The 14,779-nt window shown below is 33.9% G+C and overlaps 2 protein-coding genes across 2 annotated transcripts; one reads left to right on the top strand and one right to left on the bottom strand.

Annotated features, from left to right (window-relative positions):
• Nucleotides 1–655: 655 nt before the first annotated feature.
• On the top strand, nucleotides 656–3,443 carry LOC115987707 (wall-associated receptor kinase-like 2). The gene is made up of 2 exons (XM_031111304.1): nucleotides 656–1,579; nucleotides 2,073–3,443. Exons 1-2 carry the CDS (start codon nucleotides 757–759, stop codon nucleotides 3,269–3,271), a joined length of 2,022 nt encoding a protein of 673 aa, XP_030967164.1. The 5' UTR covers nucleotides 656–756; the 3' UTR covers nucleotides 3,272–3,443.
• A 1,023-nt stretch (nucleotides 3,444–4,466) lies between these two features.
• LOC115987708 (F-box protein SKIP5) lies at nucleotides 4,467–9,006 on the bottom strand. The gene is made up of 5 exons (XM_031111305.1): nucleotides 8,693–9,006; nucleotides 6,547–6,691; nucleotides 6,395–6,473; nucleotides 5,286–5,344; nucleotides 4,467–4,935 (listed from the first exon to the last, which is right to left on the bottom strand). Exons 1-5 carry the CDS (start codon nucleotides 8,841–8,843, stop codon nucleotides 4,587–4,589), a joined length of 783 nt encoding a protein of 260 aa, XP_030967165.1. The 5' UTR covers nucleotides 8,844–9,006; the 3' UTR covers nucleotides 4,467–4,586.
• Nucleotides 9,007–14,779: the final 5,773 nt, after the last annotated feature.

The following is a 14,779-nucleotide window of genomic DNA, read 5'->3' as shown; positions in this document are numbered from 1 at the left end:
TAAATTTTATAAAAATAATCTTATAAATTCATTTAAAATAAATAATTAATGCACAACTATAGATAATTAGTATATACATTTACTCTATTAGTTAATTCAATGAACTAATAATATATTTGATATAAATGCAATCTCTTTGAAGTAGAAGCCTAAATAAAAAGAATTTTAAGGAATGTGCTACTTGATACAATCTCATGGTCTCCAACATGAGGTCTCTATTATGTATATATAAATATATATATATATATATATATTGATATTGATTGGTGACAAGTCACATCATGTGCTGAAACAGAAATACACAAGTCTCTAACATGATTGTAATAAATAAATAATATATATATATATATATATATTATCTTTATATATGATTGGTGACATCTCACCTCATGTGTTGAAACAGAAATACAATACACTAGTCTCTCACATGAGAACATGACTGATTCGCAAAGAAAATTTTGAAAACTGCTCTATGGACACCTCACAAAGATAAGCAACGTTTGGCCCAATCAACTACAAACTATAAGCCAACTGAAACACGCAAGTCATCCCTTAATACAATTCCTCAACGTCATCAATTTGCATTTAAAACACTTGTTTGACTATATATGTCCCTTGAAATCCATACCAAGCAATTCAAAGAAGTTATCTAACCTATAATGAGTCTTACAATTAGACAAATTGATTCCGCGTTGTAATAAGAAATAAGCAAAGCAAGCCAAACTCATTTGAACTGTCTGGAAACTCAAAAGATCAATGGAGAGCTTTTCATTCTATACTCTCTCAATAGTCCTGTTTCTATGTTTGTTTTGTGACACAACATATTGCCAACAAGCTTACCTGAACAATTCACAGCTCAACTGCACTGGCAACCCTTCTATATCAAAAGGGTACCTATGCAATCTTCCTCTGCAGTCATGCAAATCCTATGTAACCTTCAGGTCCCAACCACCCTATGACACTGCCAAAAGCATCGCCGATTTGCTTGGATCCGAAGCCTCCCTCATTGCTTCAATAAACAATGTCTCAAATATTTTCGACAGCATTCCAGCTGATAGGTTGACTATAGTTCCAATTACATGCTCATGTTCTGGCTCTATCTACCAGTACTATGCTCATTACACCGTCAAGAAATCAGATACATATTTTCGTATAGCGAATAATACTTACCAAGGCCTTACCACTTGCCAGGCACTGATTGGTCAAAACTACTATAATAGTGAAGATATTCCGGTGGGCATAGAGCTGACGATTCCAGTGAGATGTGCATGCCCAACTGAGAATCAGACGGTGAATGGAGTCATCTCCTTGCTCGATTATATGGTGACAACAAATGATACGGTTTCATCAATTGCAAAGGCTTTTGAGGTTAGTGTGCAGAGCATATTAGAGGCAAACATGTTGTCACAGAATAGCACTATCTATCCATTTACACCTATTCTGGTTCCTCTGGAAAGCAAAACTTGCACTACAAATCCGGGTAGTTTCTTTTGCGACTGTCCTAATGGCTATGCTGCAGATGGTGTCAGCTGCAAGACCGATCCTAGAAAGCTTCCGGTCAAATGGATTGCTCTATTAGGTATCTTTCTCTCTCTCTCTCTCTCTCTCTGTGTAATTATGTATGTGTTTGTGTGTGTGAGCTAGCCGTTGTCTTGAAAAAACAAACTTTTGGTTGGAATAATTAAGTAGTCACATCCCATATCGCCTAGCAGTAACCAATAATCAGTATCTAATATCCTTATATCAAGTATCAAAACCTCACAGAAAGAAAGGAAAATTGAGTTCTCCGTATGTCGTCTGAGCATGCACACAGAATCTGGCAATTTTGCACTCATTGGAATCAAGACATACAATCCCAAAATTGTCTTGGAGATAGGTTTTTAATCAAAATCAAATTAGGCTATCTGCAAATTCTCCCTGGACAACCAGAATCACACACACACATTTACTTGTTAAATTTTCTAGATATGATCAATGAAGGTCTAATTTAGATTAGTCTGTCAACTAAAGTACTAATGAAAGAATTACACAGATTTCATATAGTTTGATCAATTTTTTATTCTTTACTTTAGGTATTGGCATTGGCATGGTATTCTTGTGTCTATTTCTTTTAGGCTACAAGTTATATCAGTTCCTGAAGAAAAGAAAACACAGAATTCATAAGGAAAAATTGTTCAAGCAAAACGGTGGCTTCTTGTTACAAGAAAAATTCTCAACTTATGGAAGTAGTGAGAAAGCAAAGATATTCAATGCAGAGGAACTGCAAAGGGCAACAGACAACTACAACAAAAGCAGATTTCTTGGTCAAGGAGGCTATGGTACAGTTTATAAAGGAATGTTACCTGATGGCAACATAGTTGCAGTTAAGAAGTCAAAAGGAATTGATAAAAGCCAAATTGAGCAATTCATTAATGAAGTAGTCATTCTTTCCCAAATCAATCATAGAAACATTGTCAAATTATTGGGTTGTTGTTTGGAGACCGACTATCCGTTACTTGTTTATGAATTTATTCCTAATGGAACCCTTTCCCAACATATCCATCGGCGAGACCTTGAATTATCACTTTCATGGGAGAACCGCATTAGAATTGCATGTGAAGTTTCTGGAGCAGTAGCATATATGCATTGTGCAGCATCAATCCCCATCCTTCATCGAGACATCAAATCTTCCAACATTCTCTTGGATGATAAGTTTGCTGCCAAAGTGTCTGACTTTGGTACATCAAGAGCAGTCCCGGATGATAAAACTCACTTCACCACAGAAGTGAAAGGAACTTTGGGGTACTTGGACCCAGAGTACTTCCAATCAAGCCAATTCACAGAAAAAAGTGATGTATATAGCTTTGGAGTTGTGCTTGTAGAGCTTCTAACCGGGGAAAAACCAATTTCTTTTGCAAGAGATGAAGAAGAGAGAAATCTTGTTTCGCACTTCATTGCATTGACAAAGGAGGATAGACTGCATCAGATTTTACAACCTCGAGTTGCTAGAGAAGCAAGTAGAGAGGATATTCATGCTATTGCAAACCTGGCAATGAGATGTTTGAGATTGAATGGAAAAAAGCGGCCTACAATGAAAGAGGTTTCGATGGAGCTGGAAGCTTTGAGAAAATCCCAAATATGCTTAGAGAATTTCCAAGAGCCTCATATATTGAGAGATGAAGTATCATCCATATCCATAGACAGCACAAGGGAAAGCCAAGAACCTAGAGAGGAAACGATCATCTCTTCCCTGGAAATGGAGTCTGCATCAACAATCTTGAAATCAGCTTGATAGAGGAACTTTCTTCTTTCTTTTGTAGTCTTAACACAGTTTGCATCAATCTTGTAATCAGCTTGAAAACGGAACATTTTTCTTTCTTCTGTAATCTTTAACAGAGGTATTTTACCCATCAAAGAATGATGAAGCGTAATGGTTTTTTTAAGTAGATGACCTTATAAGTTCATTTCCTCCTAAGCATCAACTGTCAGTCTGTCATGCCCCAAACCAGAAAAGGTCCAAGGCATGAGAAAATGAACCATCGAAAAAAACTATAAGAGATTTTCTTTTTCTTTTTTCCTTTCCCGAATAGGTAATATATCTATATGACAAAATATTCACAAGCCAAAATCTCCACAACACAAGTCAGAGCTCATAACATATTTACAACGATACAACTACAAATCATATGCCTTCTAAAATACATGAATACTATCCAAACACCAAATGATTTAACATAAAGTCACGGTGTTCTCTAGAATATGCAACCCCAACAACAAATCTTGGTCTAACAAACCCAAGGCTAACAAACCTCAAGCGCCCAACCTCCAATTAAATTAACTATTGCCTCCAAAAGGGTTTTTTTTTTTTTTTTTTTTTGAAAAGTATTGCCTCCAAATGTTAGCAAGACTAGATCACCAATAATTTATAATGTGAATCTCCAAGAAAGCATAGTAGTCCAATCACAATCAGTAAAGGATAGTACTCCGTTCCTGTATAATAGGGGTGTTACTACTCACAAGCCCATAATCTTTAGGGGATTAGCATACTGTTTCCAAGAAAATGCCATCATGAGTAACATAACCAGGTTGGTCTCCATACATTTGTAATAAAGTAAATTTATCAAAATTTCAAGATCAATATTCCTAGGACCCAAAAAAAAAAGGTTCCAACTCACACACGCACAAATCACCACCCGAAAAAAAAATACAAAAAAATACAAAAACTCAAACAAAATTCAAATTTATATATATTCTCATGAACTAGGTGAAGGAATTCATTTTCCAGGTATTCAAGGCCACCAAATTCTGCCAATCTCAACATTCTAGTAATGAAAAAAGAACGGATCATGTTTAACATGGCAATTAATTTACTGCACATAACAGATTCAGGTGTCCCTCACGCTAGGGTAGTGATAAATTTCAGTTTCCAGGGCCTCTAGGTAATGTAAAATGATCTAAAACCCAAGTACAAGGTAAAATGTGAATTGGTCAAGTCGAAGTAAGTTTCAGACAGAAATCTAAAAAATCACAAATTGATAATCGATTGAATAGCATACATGTTTAAACATTTGAATAATGTTACAGACAATTCAGGATGATAATGATCATCACTGATGCTCTACATCAAACCAGAATAAGAGAGACGTTCGAGCATAAATGACTCGTACTCGCTGCAATTCCAGGTCCCCACTTGTTAAAACGGCCTTTGCACCTCCTTCAATGCGAGTTTGAGAGACAAAAACACCATCACTATGGCTGTTCAATGAGGAAGAGAGCTGCTGAGTAGCACTGGCTGTACTCACAATCGGGCATGACAGATAGTCCAAGGGGTTCGACTCACATTGAAGAACACATCCATCTATAGTTAGCCTTCCCTTTCTATGAAGCAAGCAGCAACCAAGCTCTGCCTTCACTGTTAGGTTTGCCAGTTTGCAGGTGGACATGAACTCCAATGCGCTGCCCCAAAAAAAATGAACAGAACATACCAAAATTTGTTGCTTATGTTGAACATGTACAGAAAAGTAGTGGTTTTCACCAGGAGTACTTTCCAAACTGCTAGATAAACTTAAAGGGTAGCTATCGACACTAACATACATAATATTGCAGAATATCTATTGTGACAGATATACTTTTGAATCCATGCTTACGGCATATGGCTCAAACACATTTCTTTTCATTTCTAGATCTCTGCCACTAAATCCAACAGCATGGAGGTGGACCCTCGAATATATAGTTGTAGAAAGAAAACTCCCATAAAACCACCACATAACAAAATAAGGTGAAAAATATATGTAAACTTTGCAAACCTGTCTGAACCTCGAGAACAAATGAGTGTTGTCTCATCGGGAAGCTCACCTCCACCAATCTGAACAAAGTAAGTTTAAATTGAAAGTAGCTATAATGGAAGAGGACAATTTCAGTAAAAGTTTGTTTTTCTTTCTGCTAGAATAAGATCAGTACGAGGAAATCACGCACCACTTGTTTAAAATAGGCATTTTATTATAGTAATGTATGGTACTGTAAAGGTGTCCAGAAAACAGAAAAGCAACAAGTAAATTTGTCCATTCTCATGAGAGAGCTGAAAGCAATTTTGTTGCATCTGCAGTGATGGTTCAATGCAAACCTGTTTGTCACAAAGCATGGTATTCATGGAAATGAATTCCTTGCCACAAAATGACTAGAATGCAACACATCATCTAAACTTAATGAAATCAAGCTATAAAATTCTCTAGGATGATGTCAATTAGAATTCTAAGATGAGATTAAATGCAGCCTGAATATTGTTGCAGCAGAACCAGCCATAGAATCAGCAACATCACAATACTTACAGGAAAATAATTAAGCAATGATTGGGGATTGCTATGGTGGTTAGGACATTTTAACTCATCAGGTGAAAGAGAGTAAAATATAACCAACATAGGGCTGCAAATGATGCAGTAGGTTGGGTCAAAGGCTGCCCCTCACCAAAACCTAAAAGTGGAACGAATTTCCTGTAATCCAAGACAACCCTACCTCACATTAGGGTTACTGAACACAATTTCTGCTATCACAAGCTACTCATAAAGGTCAAATTGCTTCATTAAGAGGTACAATACTTTTAATCCCCAAAGAACTTGTTTTCCCTCTTTGCAAGTAACAATATCAGGTAAGACTAAGGAAATTATTCTTACAAATTTCATGTTTTTCAAAGTAATAACCACAATATTATCAAGCAAAACAATTAGTATAAAAGCTTCTTCTCTCCAAATGTCAATCAAAATGTAGATGCATTCAAATCCAACAACGTAAATAGTGTACCCATTAACCAGTTAAGAGCGAGACCAAACACCTACATTCAAATCTAAAGGTATAAATACAAATGGAACCATGTGTGATACTTAAGCAATTTCTAGTTTGAAAGAAACTTTGAAAATACCAGGCAAAGTGGTTTTTTTATTTGAATATTAGAGGCACGATGACTCCCTCCTGCTGCAATTAAAATGGTATCACCAGGCCTGTAATGGAAAAAGTTAGTGTCAGGTGCCACCTAGACCAAGAATGACATATATACAGACGTATCTTACAAACCTTGCGGCAGCAACAGCAGTCTCAATGTTGGGGAAAACCCCAGGCTCAGATAAATCTTTGACAGATCGGTCCACTCGCAGCCACAAACGAGGGTGACATGCCAGGTAACACCATCTGTTGCAAACGAGGGCGGTGTTATACCGATCTGCAAACTCAATAGCAATTTGTGACAGAAATTGTACATAATTGTGTTATACCATTTTTTTTTTTATAAGTTCATAATTGTGTTATACATGCATGGTGGTATTGTCTACTAGGCCAATGTAATTCAACTGTGTTATAGCTATCTTAAAGATTCAAACTCCCACCTTATTTGTCATAAATTGCCACATTTAGAAAAGCTACATAAGGTAGTTCAAGACTGTTAACCATCAAAAAAGAAAAGAAGTACATTAACAAAAAGTTCTACATTCAAATGATTGATCTTGTTTCTTACTCCCAGACCTTACTAAACTTGATTCCTCTTCCATGACAAGAACCACAAATCCAACCGGGTTCCTCCTATACAAGAAAAATCATCTTCCTTGATAATTTTCTGAATCTGTTATGACTTTGATACATTAAGAAAATAAAAATGATAGCTTAGATGATTTGGTAAGTATGGCAGTTCTGTTGTATGGAATATGGTTCCTCTATGTTTGATGTGGTCACATATTCAATAGCACAGAGGACTCTGTTATTGAGTGGAAATCTTTGTTTTAAGAACCTTATTTGAGTGGTCTTTTGCACTCTTGGATGTAGTAACATGAATTCACTAGTTCAAAGTTCATAAATTCTCTGTCAAATGTGATCCATGTATATTGTAATTCTATAGGAGAGCTTTGTGTATACACCCTATGTACATAAAGTTTCTTCATTTTTTCTATAAGTTACTACTTATATAAAAAATAAATAAATAAATAAAAGGTTATTAACATCTAGGATATTATACAATATATGCAGCAATTGGATCTACAAAGTACGGCATGCCATATTGTTTTATTTTCTTCTCTTCTTCTTCTTCTTCTCTTTTTTTTTGCCCCCTTTGACATATGGATACTAAAGTGGATGCAGATATTTTGCAATTTTTAGATAAATACAGGGTTTGGCTGATCTATATGAGGTTGCATATCCCTCGACTCCTTCTGTTGTAATCTATGGACAATTATGGTGGATTAACTCTATTTTTTCAATTTCATAATAATAGGGGATTGTCTTACTTATCAAAAAAAATAATAATAATAGGGGATTGTCTGTCTCAGTCTTTTATATTCTTTCTAGAATTATATTGGATTGTCTCACTCACAGGTATGGAACTAAATATCTTTCACCAAGTTAAGTGGTAAAAATTTATGCTCACGTTCACACAGTATTTTTTATGTTTAATATCAATGTGGGCGCCTTTCTGCCAGTCCTACACGTAACCCAATAGAAAAGCTAATTCCAGTTTTATTATAGATTAGATAATAGGTTAAACAAATTGTATCAAATTCTGAGTCTTCTAAGCACATTTATTGCCAACTATAAATCTCTCATAATCTGCATTACAAACTCCAAAAATTCAAGAAGAAGAAAAAACCACCACCCAATTTCAGTAGGGCACAAACTTGAACTCAGGATCATCTAAATTTTACACTAAGAGTCCATTTGGTTAAGCGTTTTGGGAGCTTAAAAGACCCTTTTTAAAACCCCAAAACTCTGTTTTGCACCCACAACTCCTCATAGCTTTTTTACAAACGCTCATTTTTTTTAACTCAAAACACCGTCTTCCAACATGGCTTATACAAATGCACCCTAAGATATCAATACGAACTCCAATCAGACTTCTTAAAGCTTGTAACTTCCATAGTATTACATACTTTTAAAACCCCATATCTCCTCTAATTTTATCAGTATTGTTAATCAACACAAACCCTTATGCATATATTCTAGAATATCAGTGGTACTTTGATTAAAAATACTACATTTACCATCATAGTCAGCAAAAGCCCCACCCAAATGAATCATCCCCAAAAAAAAAAGTGATCTTGATTGAAATTAAAGATGGGGTTTTTATTGTTTACAATAAGAAACAAAATCAAGTGATACCCATTAAAGGAAACATATTGGTTTTGAATTGAAATGAATAGTAAGAGAGAAATTGAGGCAGAGGAATGAAAAGGGGTACCTGGAATTGGAGAGAGGAAGCTAAAGATGTGCATAAGACAGCCATCATCAAGACTATTTATTGGACAGAATGAAGCTTCTGAGCTCTTTTTCCTTTTCCATTTTCTCTTGTTTGCTTCATCTTCTTCACCTCCTTCAATCTTCGCCTCCATCTCTATGCCTCTCTCTCTCTCTCTCTCTCACTGAGACACGGCCCCTTCTTTCTTTGTGGATTTTTGGAAAGATTTTTTTTTAAGGTTTTTGACTCTGACCAGAAGTAACCGACAACAAACGCTTCTCCTCGGATTTTTGTCAACAATTTTTTTTTTTTTTTTTTTTTTTTTTTTGGCTTGTTTCTACTTTCTGTTGCTTTGTTGGATATTTGAGCCGAGTGGTCATCAGGTCCAGTCCGGTCCTAAATTTTAATAAGATTCAATTTTTGGTCCTGGACCGGATCGGACCGGACTAAGATTGAGCAAAAGTGGTGGAATATTTTTGGCTAAAATGTAAATTACACTCTCTAAATTTAGTTTAATTTTATTTCAATTCTCTAACTTTACTTTTTTTTCAATTGAATTCTTTAAGTTTTAAATTTATCCAATTTAACTTTGTATTTAATTTTGTTGAAAATTTTCCATTAAAAAAAATCTATAAAAATTTTAAAGATTTTTTTTTTCAAAAATCTTTTCTTATTAGTTAATTGCATATTTGACGGAAATTTTTTTAATGGGGTTAAGAGCTCCTTAAAACCTACAGTTTTTATAGATACTTAGAGCACTTATCAATGCTTGTATATAGAAAAATTAACATATTTTAGCTAACCAAGTCCAAAGTTCACTCATATTTATATAAGTTGTTATACATGAAAGACTAGGACTCTCTCTCTCTCTCTCTCAAAATAATGGTATGAGCATAATTTTAAAAACTGGAATGGTCAAAGAATCAAAACTGGGTTTGATTTCTAGTTGTTACCAAACCAGTTTTGGGTTCAATTCTCGATTGAATTGGACAATTCGGTCCAGTTTTTTTAAACGAGGGTATGAGTTCCACTAAGATTTAGTGGTATAATGTTGTTCTCAAGTTTTGGAAGTTAACCATCACCTAGAATATCCAACATTCTATTATTTAGATTCTTTTGGGCTTCAGTTTCAAGGTTTGACACTATCTCACTGTGCATGTAGCTAATGAACAAAGGAAGATATACCAGTCTACGATCATCCCAACTGTTGACGCAAAGAATGTGCTCAAAATGAACGATTAAACATTTTAATTGATTATGGACAGAAATAAACCCTTTTAAAAAAAATATTAAAAATAAAGAATGATAATAGAACTTGAAGTATATTTTAAAGATATATGAAAAGAATATTTTAACTTATATTTCACGTTCCATTTAATGCTTGAGATCAAGCAATAGCAACAAGCAGATGACAGCCCTGGGTACCATCTGGTTGCTATTGCAGAGGCTGCTCCTTGCATAGAAATCTTGAGCTGACAAAAACTGAGAAGGTGATAATTGCATAGGCAATACTGGCAAAAGGACTTGAATCGATTTGCAGTTTCATACTTAGCTCTTATTACAGCATCTCCAACAGGAGAGTTAAACACAAATTTCTCTCTACTTTAGAGAGCAAACCCACAAAATAGGCTACTGTTCATTCTCCAATAGACTCTTTATATCCGGAATTTTTTTTGGCTCATGAACAATAGCTCATCAAGTCTGATGGGCTACTGTTCATTCTTCAAATGTTTTTTTTCTATTATAATAATCAAATATTTAATAAAAAAAATGTTGAAAGATGTGTAGTTATTAAAAAAAGAATAAATAATGAATGAAGAAATAATATTTTTTTTTTTTAGAAACAAGAAATAATATTTAAATGAGATAGAGAATGGGATAAAGAATCTGTTGGAAAGTGTATTTGAAAAAGTGGGTAGTTAAAAGGTAAAAGTCATTATTCATTCTCCAAATAGTACAAAAATTTACCTAATCTGCTGGAGATGCTCTTAGGCAATCTTTTAAACAGAAACAACTTTACTTGAAGGCCAAATTGTATTCTTACCAAGTTTAGTTGCAGTTTATCTAATCTAAGAGCTATCCCCAATAAGGGTGCAATTTAGCAACAAATATTCTCAAAATGCCTTGTACAGCAAAGAAGCTATACTCAAAATAATTTGAGTATTAGCTACAGTGAGCTGCTAGATAGCAGCTCACTGTAGCTTAAAACTTAAAACAAAAACAAAAAACAAATATAAATAAATAAATAAATAATGTGTGGTGTTAAAAAAATAGTATTTTAATGTGTTGATAGTTGTGATTGTTATTTTTTATGTTGGATATATTATTTTATTGTTTTGTTTATATTATTTTAATGTGTTGAATGTTAAAATAAAACTTTTGATATTGGGTATATTATAAAGTGTGATGTTAAAATAGATAAAATAATATTTTAAGTTGCTAAAAACTATATTTTTTTAGCTTCTTACTGTGAATGTTATAAACAAGTTATACTGTTAAATTATGGTCAATAGATTAATCATGAAACTGTAGTCAGATTAGATATGATGCATTAATTCTTAACAGTATAATTTGGACAGGGTCCGGATGAGCCCAATACAGCCCAAATAAGGGCAGCCAATCTTAGCTTACCAATCATAAATAGATTTAAGCCCAATCATAAATAGATTTAAGACTCATAAGACATTTGTCCATTACTCTATTTCAATTAAATAATTGACCAAGAAAAAAAAAATATCACAATAAATTGAAAGCTAAAGACTTTGGGATTTCGTAACAAGGGTGTTGATGAGTCAAGTCAGATCAAGTTTGGTGTCGTATCAAGTGAGTATTTATCGAGTAATTCTTAAGTACTTTTGGAGCATGGAGAATGATGTTCCTTTCTCTCACATTTATAGTGAAGTTTACTCATTAAATTCATGATGGGGTCCACTATGAATGTAAGAGGAAGAAGCATCATTTATCTATGTTCTAAGAGTACCTAAGAATTTTCCATATTTATCACACTTATTAGAGCATTCTCATCAAGAATGCTAAAATGCTAAAAATGTTATTAATAACATCAAACACACAAAAAAACAACCTCCATCAAAAATGTTAAATCTTAAAACTTTTAACACCTAGCTATAGTGGGCTGCCATAGATGACAGCTCACTATAGCAAAAATCTCAAAACATAAAAAATAAAAATAAAAAAAATTTATTAGGTTTCTCTCTCTTTCTCAATAAAATATAATTTCTCTCTCTCCCTCATTTTTTTCTCTCAATCCGATCTCAACTTTCTTCCTTCTCTTTTTCTTTTTTTCTTTTTCTTTTTCTTTCTCTCTAGTGCCTCTCTTCTCCCTCTCTAGGTTCATGGTCGGCATTCTTAAGTTGGCATCGGCTTTCTTGGCTGGAGTTGAGATCGAAGAGGCTAGTCCGTTGGGGTGGTGGTTATTTTTGTGGCTAGGGTGGGTTTTGGGTGTAGAAAACTAATCTAAAGAATGGAAGAAGAAGGGAATGGCGGTGGGTGGTGTTGCTCGATAGGTCTTGCTGGGTTATAGATGGTGGTTTTTTTTTTTTTACTTAGGTTGCTGGGTAACGGTGGTGGGTTTGTGGTTGGTGTGCTGTGGGTTGAGGCAGAGAGAGGATGAGAGGGAAAAGTGGGTTGGTGTGCCGTGGTGGGTGTGCTGTGTGGTTGGTGTGTCGTGGGTTGGTGTGTTGTGGTTGTGCCATGGGTGGTGTTGTGGGTTGAGGCCGGCGGGATGTGTTTTGGTTTGAGGCCGATGGGTGGTGCCGTGGATTTGTGGTGGCTTGGGTGGTGCCATGGGTTTGTGGTGGCTTTATGTGGGTTTGTGGTGGCTTGGGTGGTGAGAATAAAAAAGAATAAAGAATGATAAATAAATAATATTTTAATGATGTGGTAAAAAAAAATAGAAGTTTTGATGTTAGGTGTATTGAAAAGTGAAGTGTTAAATACTATAAAGTTGGTTTTTTAGATGCTAAATGATAAAAATTTTAAAATCCTTGATATGAGTGCTCTTACTAACTAGTAAATCAATCAAAATCATCCTCCACTTTCCTTCGATTTGGCAGTCATGTATCAAGCATGTGGTAGTTAACTGGTATTATAATTATATAAAAAATTAGAATTTTAAATCTCATAACATCACAAAAAATCTCAGCCTCATTATGAGCATGCCAGTAATCACACTCTTCTATCCGACTTGAAATTATGTAATCCTTAAATTGAACCACTATGCATTGTTACAAAGTGTGCAAATCAAGTGAAAAACAAAACTAATCAAATCAATTGAAATTATAATTTCATAAATAAATTCAGTCTTTCCCCATCCTCTTTTTGGATAGAGTTTACCTCCAAATTAGGTTGGAAGGAAATTCTTCTAACACATTACATGACCATAGAAACAAGTTTACACATAGATTTTTAGTCATATAATTTATTTAATGAGTCATGTGACTTTTATTTTTTTAAAAATAAATTTAATCTACTTTAACAAAATGTCTTTGGCTCCAATGACATTCTAAGACATTACGGATTTGTTTGGTTGTGTTGTTTAAATAACAGTTTTCATTATTTAAAAAACACATGTATTTTCATAACACTTTTTCACTCATACATATTTTCACAATACTCAAACAACGTTACAAAAACAATATTACCAACCTTGGCTCCAATGACATTCCAAGAATGTGCATTCTTAATGTATATGGACTTTTACCAATGAAAAAAAGAATTGGGAAATTAACTCTCTTTAATCATAACACATAGATTATTATAGTCAAACATTAAGAACATTTATATTTAATTTCAAATTTTTTTTTTTTTTGAGAATGAATAATTTTGTTTTCTTGTTAAGATTTGTTATGTCAATGAAAACGCATTAAAACGAATGTTGATCGCCAAACATCAACTTGTGTGGACCACAGTACCCTTATATTGTTTAATAAATTATGGAACGATTCTCCAAAAAACTACCTCTCTTGGAATAAATTTTGTTTTATCAGAACGACTTTTGGTATCCAATCCCTGGTTCAAAGTTCAAACACATAGTCGCTACTCGCTTCTTCTTATTCATACTTGCTACACGTTGCAATTCGGAAAGGATATACCAAAACATACAGTACATACTATAAAAAATAAATAAATATAGGAAAAAAAAGAGAGAGATGTAAAAACATTGCTACGTTTGAAATCTAAAAGCTAATCCAATCCCATACTGGATTTAATCCCAAATCCCAACACAGTCCTTACATATATATATTTTTAATTAAATCTTTATAACTGTGAGAGGTATATATATGAGATACATTAGATACCTCATCATCTCTGTTATTGAGATAAAAAAAAAAATACTTGTAAAAAAAATCTAACCTTTTCAAATATCTTTATTTTTAATATATCTATTTTCATATTAGACTTTCACCTGGTAAAATAATTATAGCAAAGAGTCATAGAGTGTGATTATTATTTTTTGACGAAAAAAGTGTAATTGATAGAACTTATGCAATTAGCTTTTAGATTTCAAACGTAGCAATGTTTTTACATCTCTCTCTTTTTTTTCCTATATTTATTTATTTATTTATTTATTTTTTATAGTATGTACCGTAAAAAATGTGTGTTGGGCAAAGGTTTAGCTTAATTAGGCAATTATAACTCAAAATGGGCATTTGCCTTTAGCTACAGATTGAAGATTCATTCTTTGAATGTCAAAAGAATAGGTGAGCTGCTCAATGCAATATTTGACAGCTTTAATTAAAAGTGACAATTGAGAGGAAATTGTGGGGAGATGTCATGCATATAGGGAACTGAGTTTTCCATTGGTTCATGCCTTCCAAGCAAATATATAACCCAAGGAAAACCTTCGGGATCCTCCTTTCACTAGAAATCACTCCTCTACCAACCAAACAATTTCTCCCTTACTATCTACTCGGGATTCCACGAGATTGGACCATGCGTTACAAAGATAATACTTGATTTTGTTGGATTTTTTAATGGTTTTTTGCTGGAAATTTGAACATACACCTTGGTTTTCTCATATGTCAGCCAAGGTTCTCTTCTCAAGGCTTCAAAAAGACACATCAAGATTCT

Source organism: Quercus lobata, chromosome 4, assembly GCF_001633185.2.
Source record: "Quercus lobata isolate SW786 chromosome 4, ValleyOak3.0 Primary Assembly, whole genome shotgun sequence".
In the NCBI taxonomy this organism is placed as follows: domain Eukaryota; kingdom Viridiplantae; phylum Streptophyta; class Magnoliopsida; order Fagales; family Fagaceae; genus Quercus; species Quercus lobata.
The sequence above is the reverse complement of the archived record's forward strand: the minus strand, read 5'-3'. Positions and strand labels throughout refer to the sequence as shown.

Bases quoted from the DNA above. Each gene is read 5' to 3' on its own strand.
- LOC115987707 (XM_031111304.1), top strand. From the start codon at position 757: ATGGAGAGCTTTTCATTCTATACTCTCTCAATAGTCCTGTTTCTATGT. The intron at 1,580-2,072 runs GTATCTTTCTCT...TCTTTACTTTAG, and splicing joins CAAATGGATTGCTCTATTAG to GTATTGGCATTGGCATGGTA.
- LOC115987708 (XM_031111305.1), bottom strand. From the start codon at position 8,843: ATGGAGGCGAAGATTGAAGGAGGTGAAGAAGATGAAGCAAACAAGAGA. The intron at 6,692-8,692 runs GTACCCCTTTTC...TTGAGTTTGCAG, and splicing joins CTTCCTCTCTCCAATTCCAG to ATCGGTATAACACCGCCCTC. The intron at 5,345-6,394 runs GTATTTTCAAAG...TACTTTGTTCAG, and splicing joins TAAAAAAACCACTTTGCCTG to ATTGGTGGAGGTGAGCTTCC.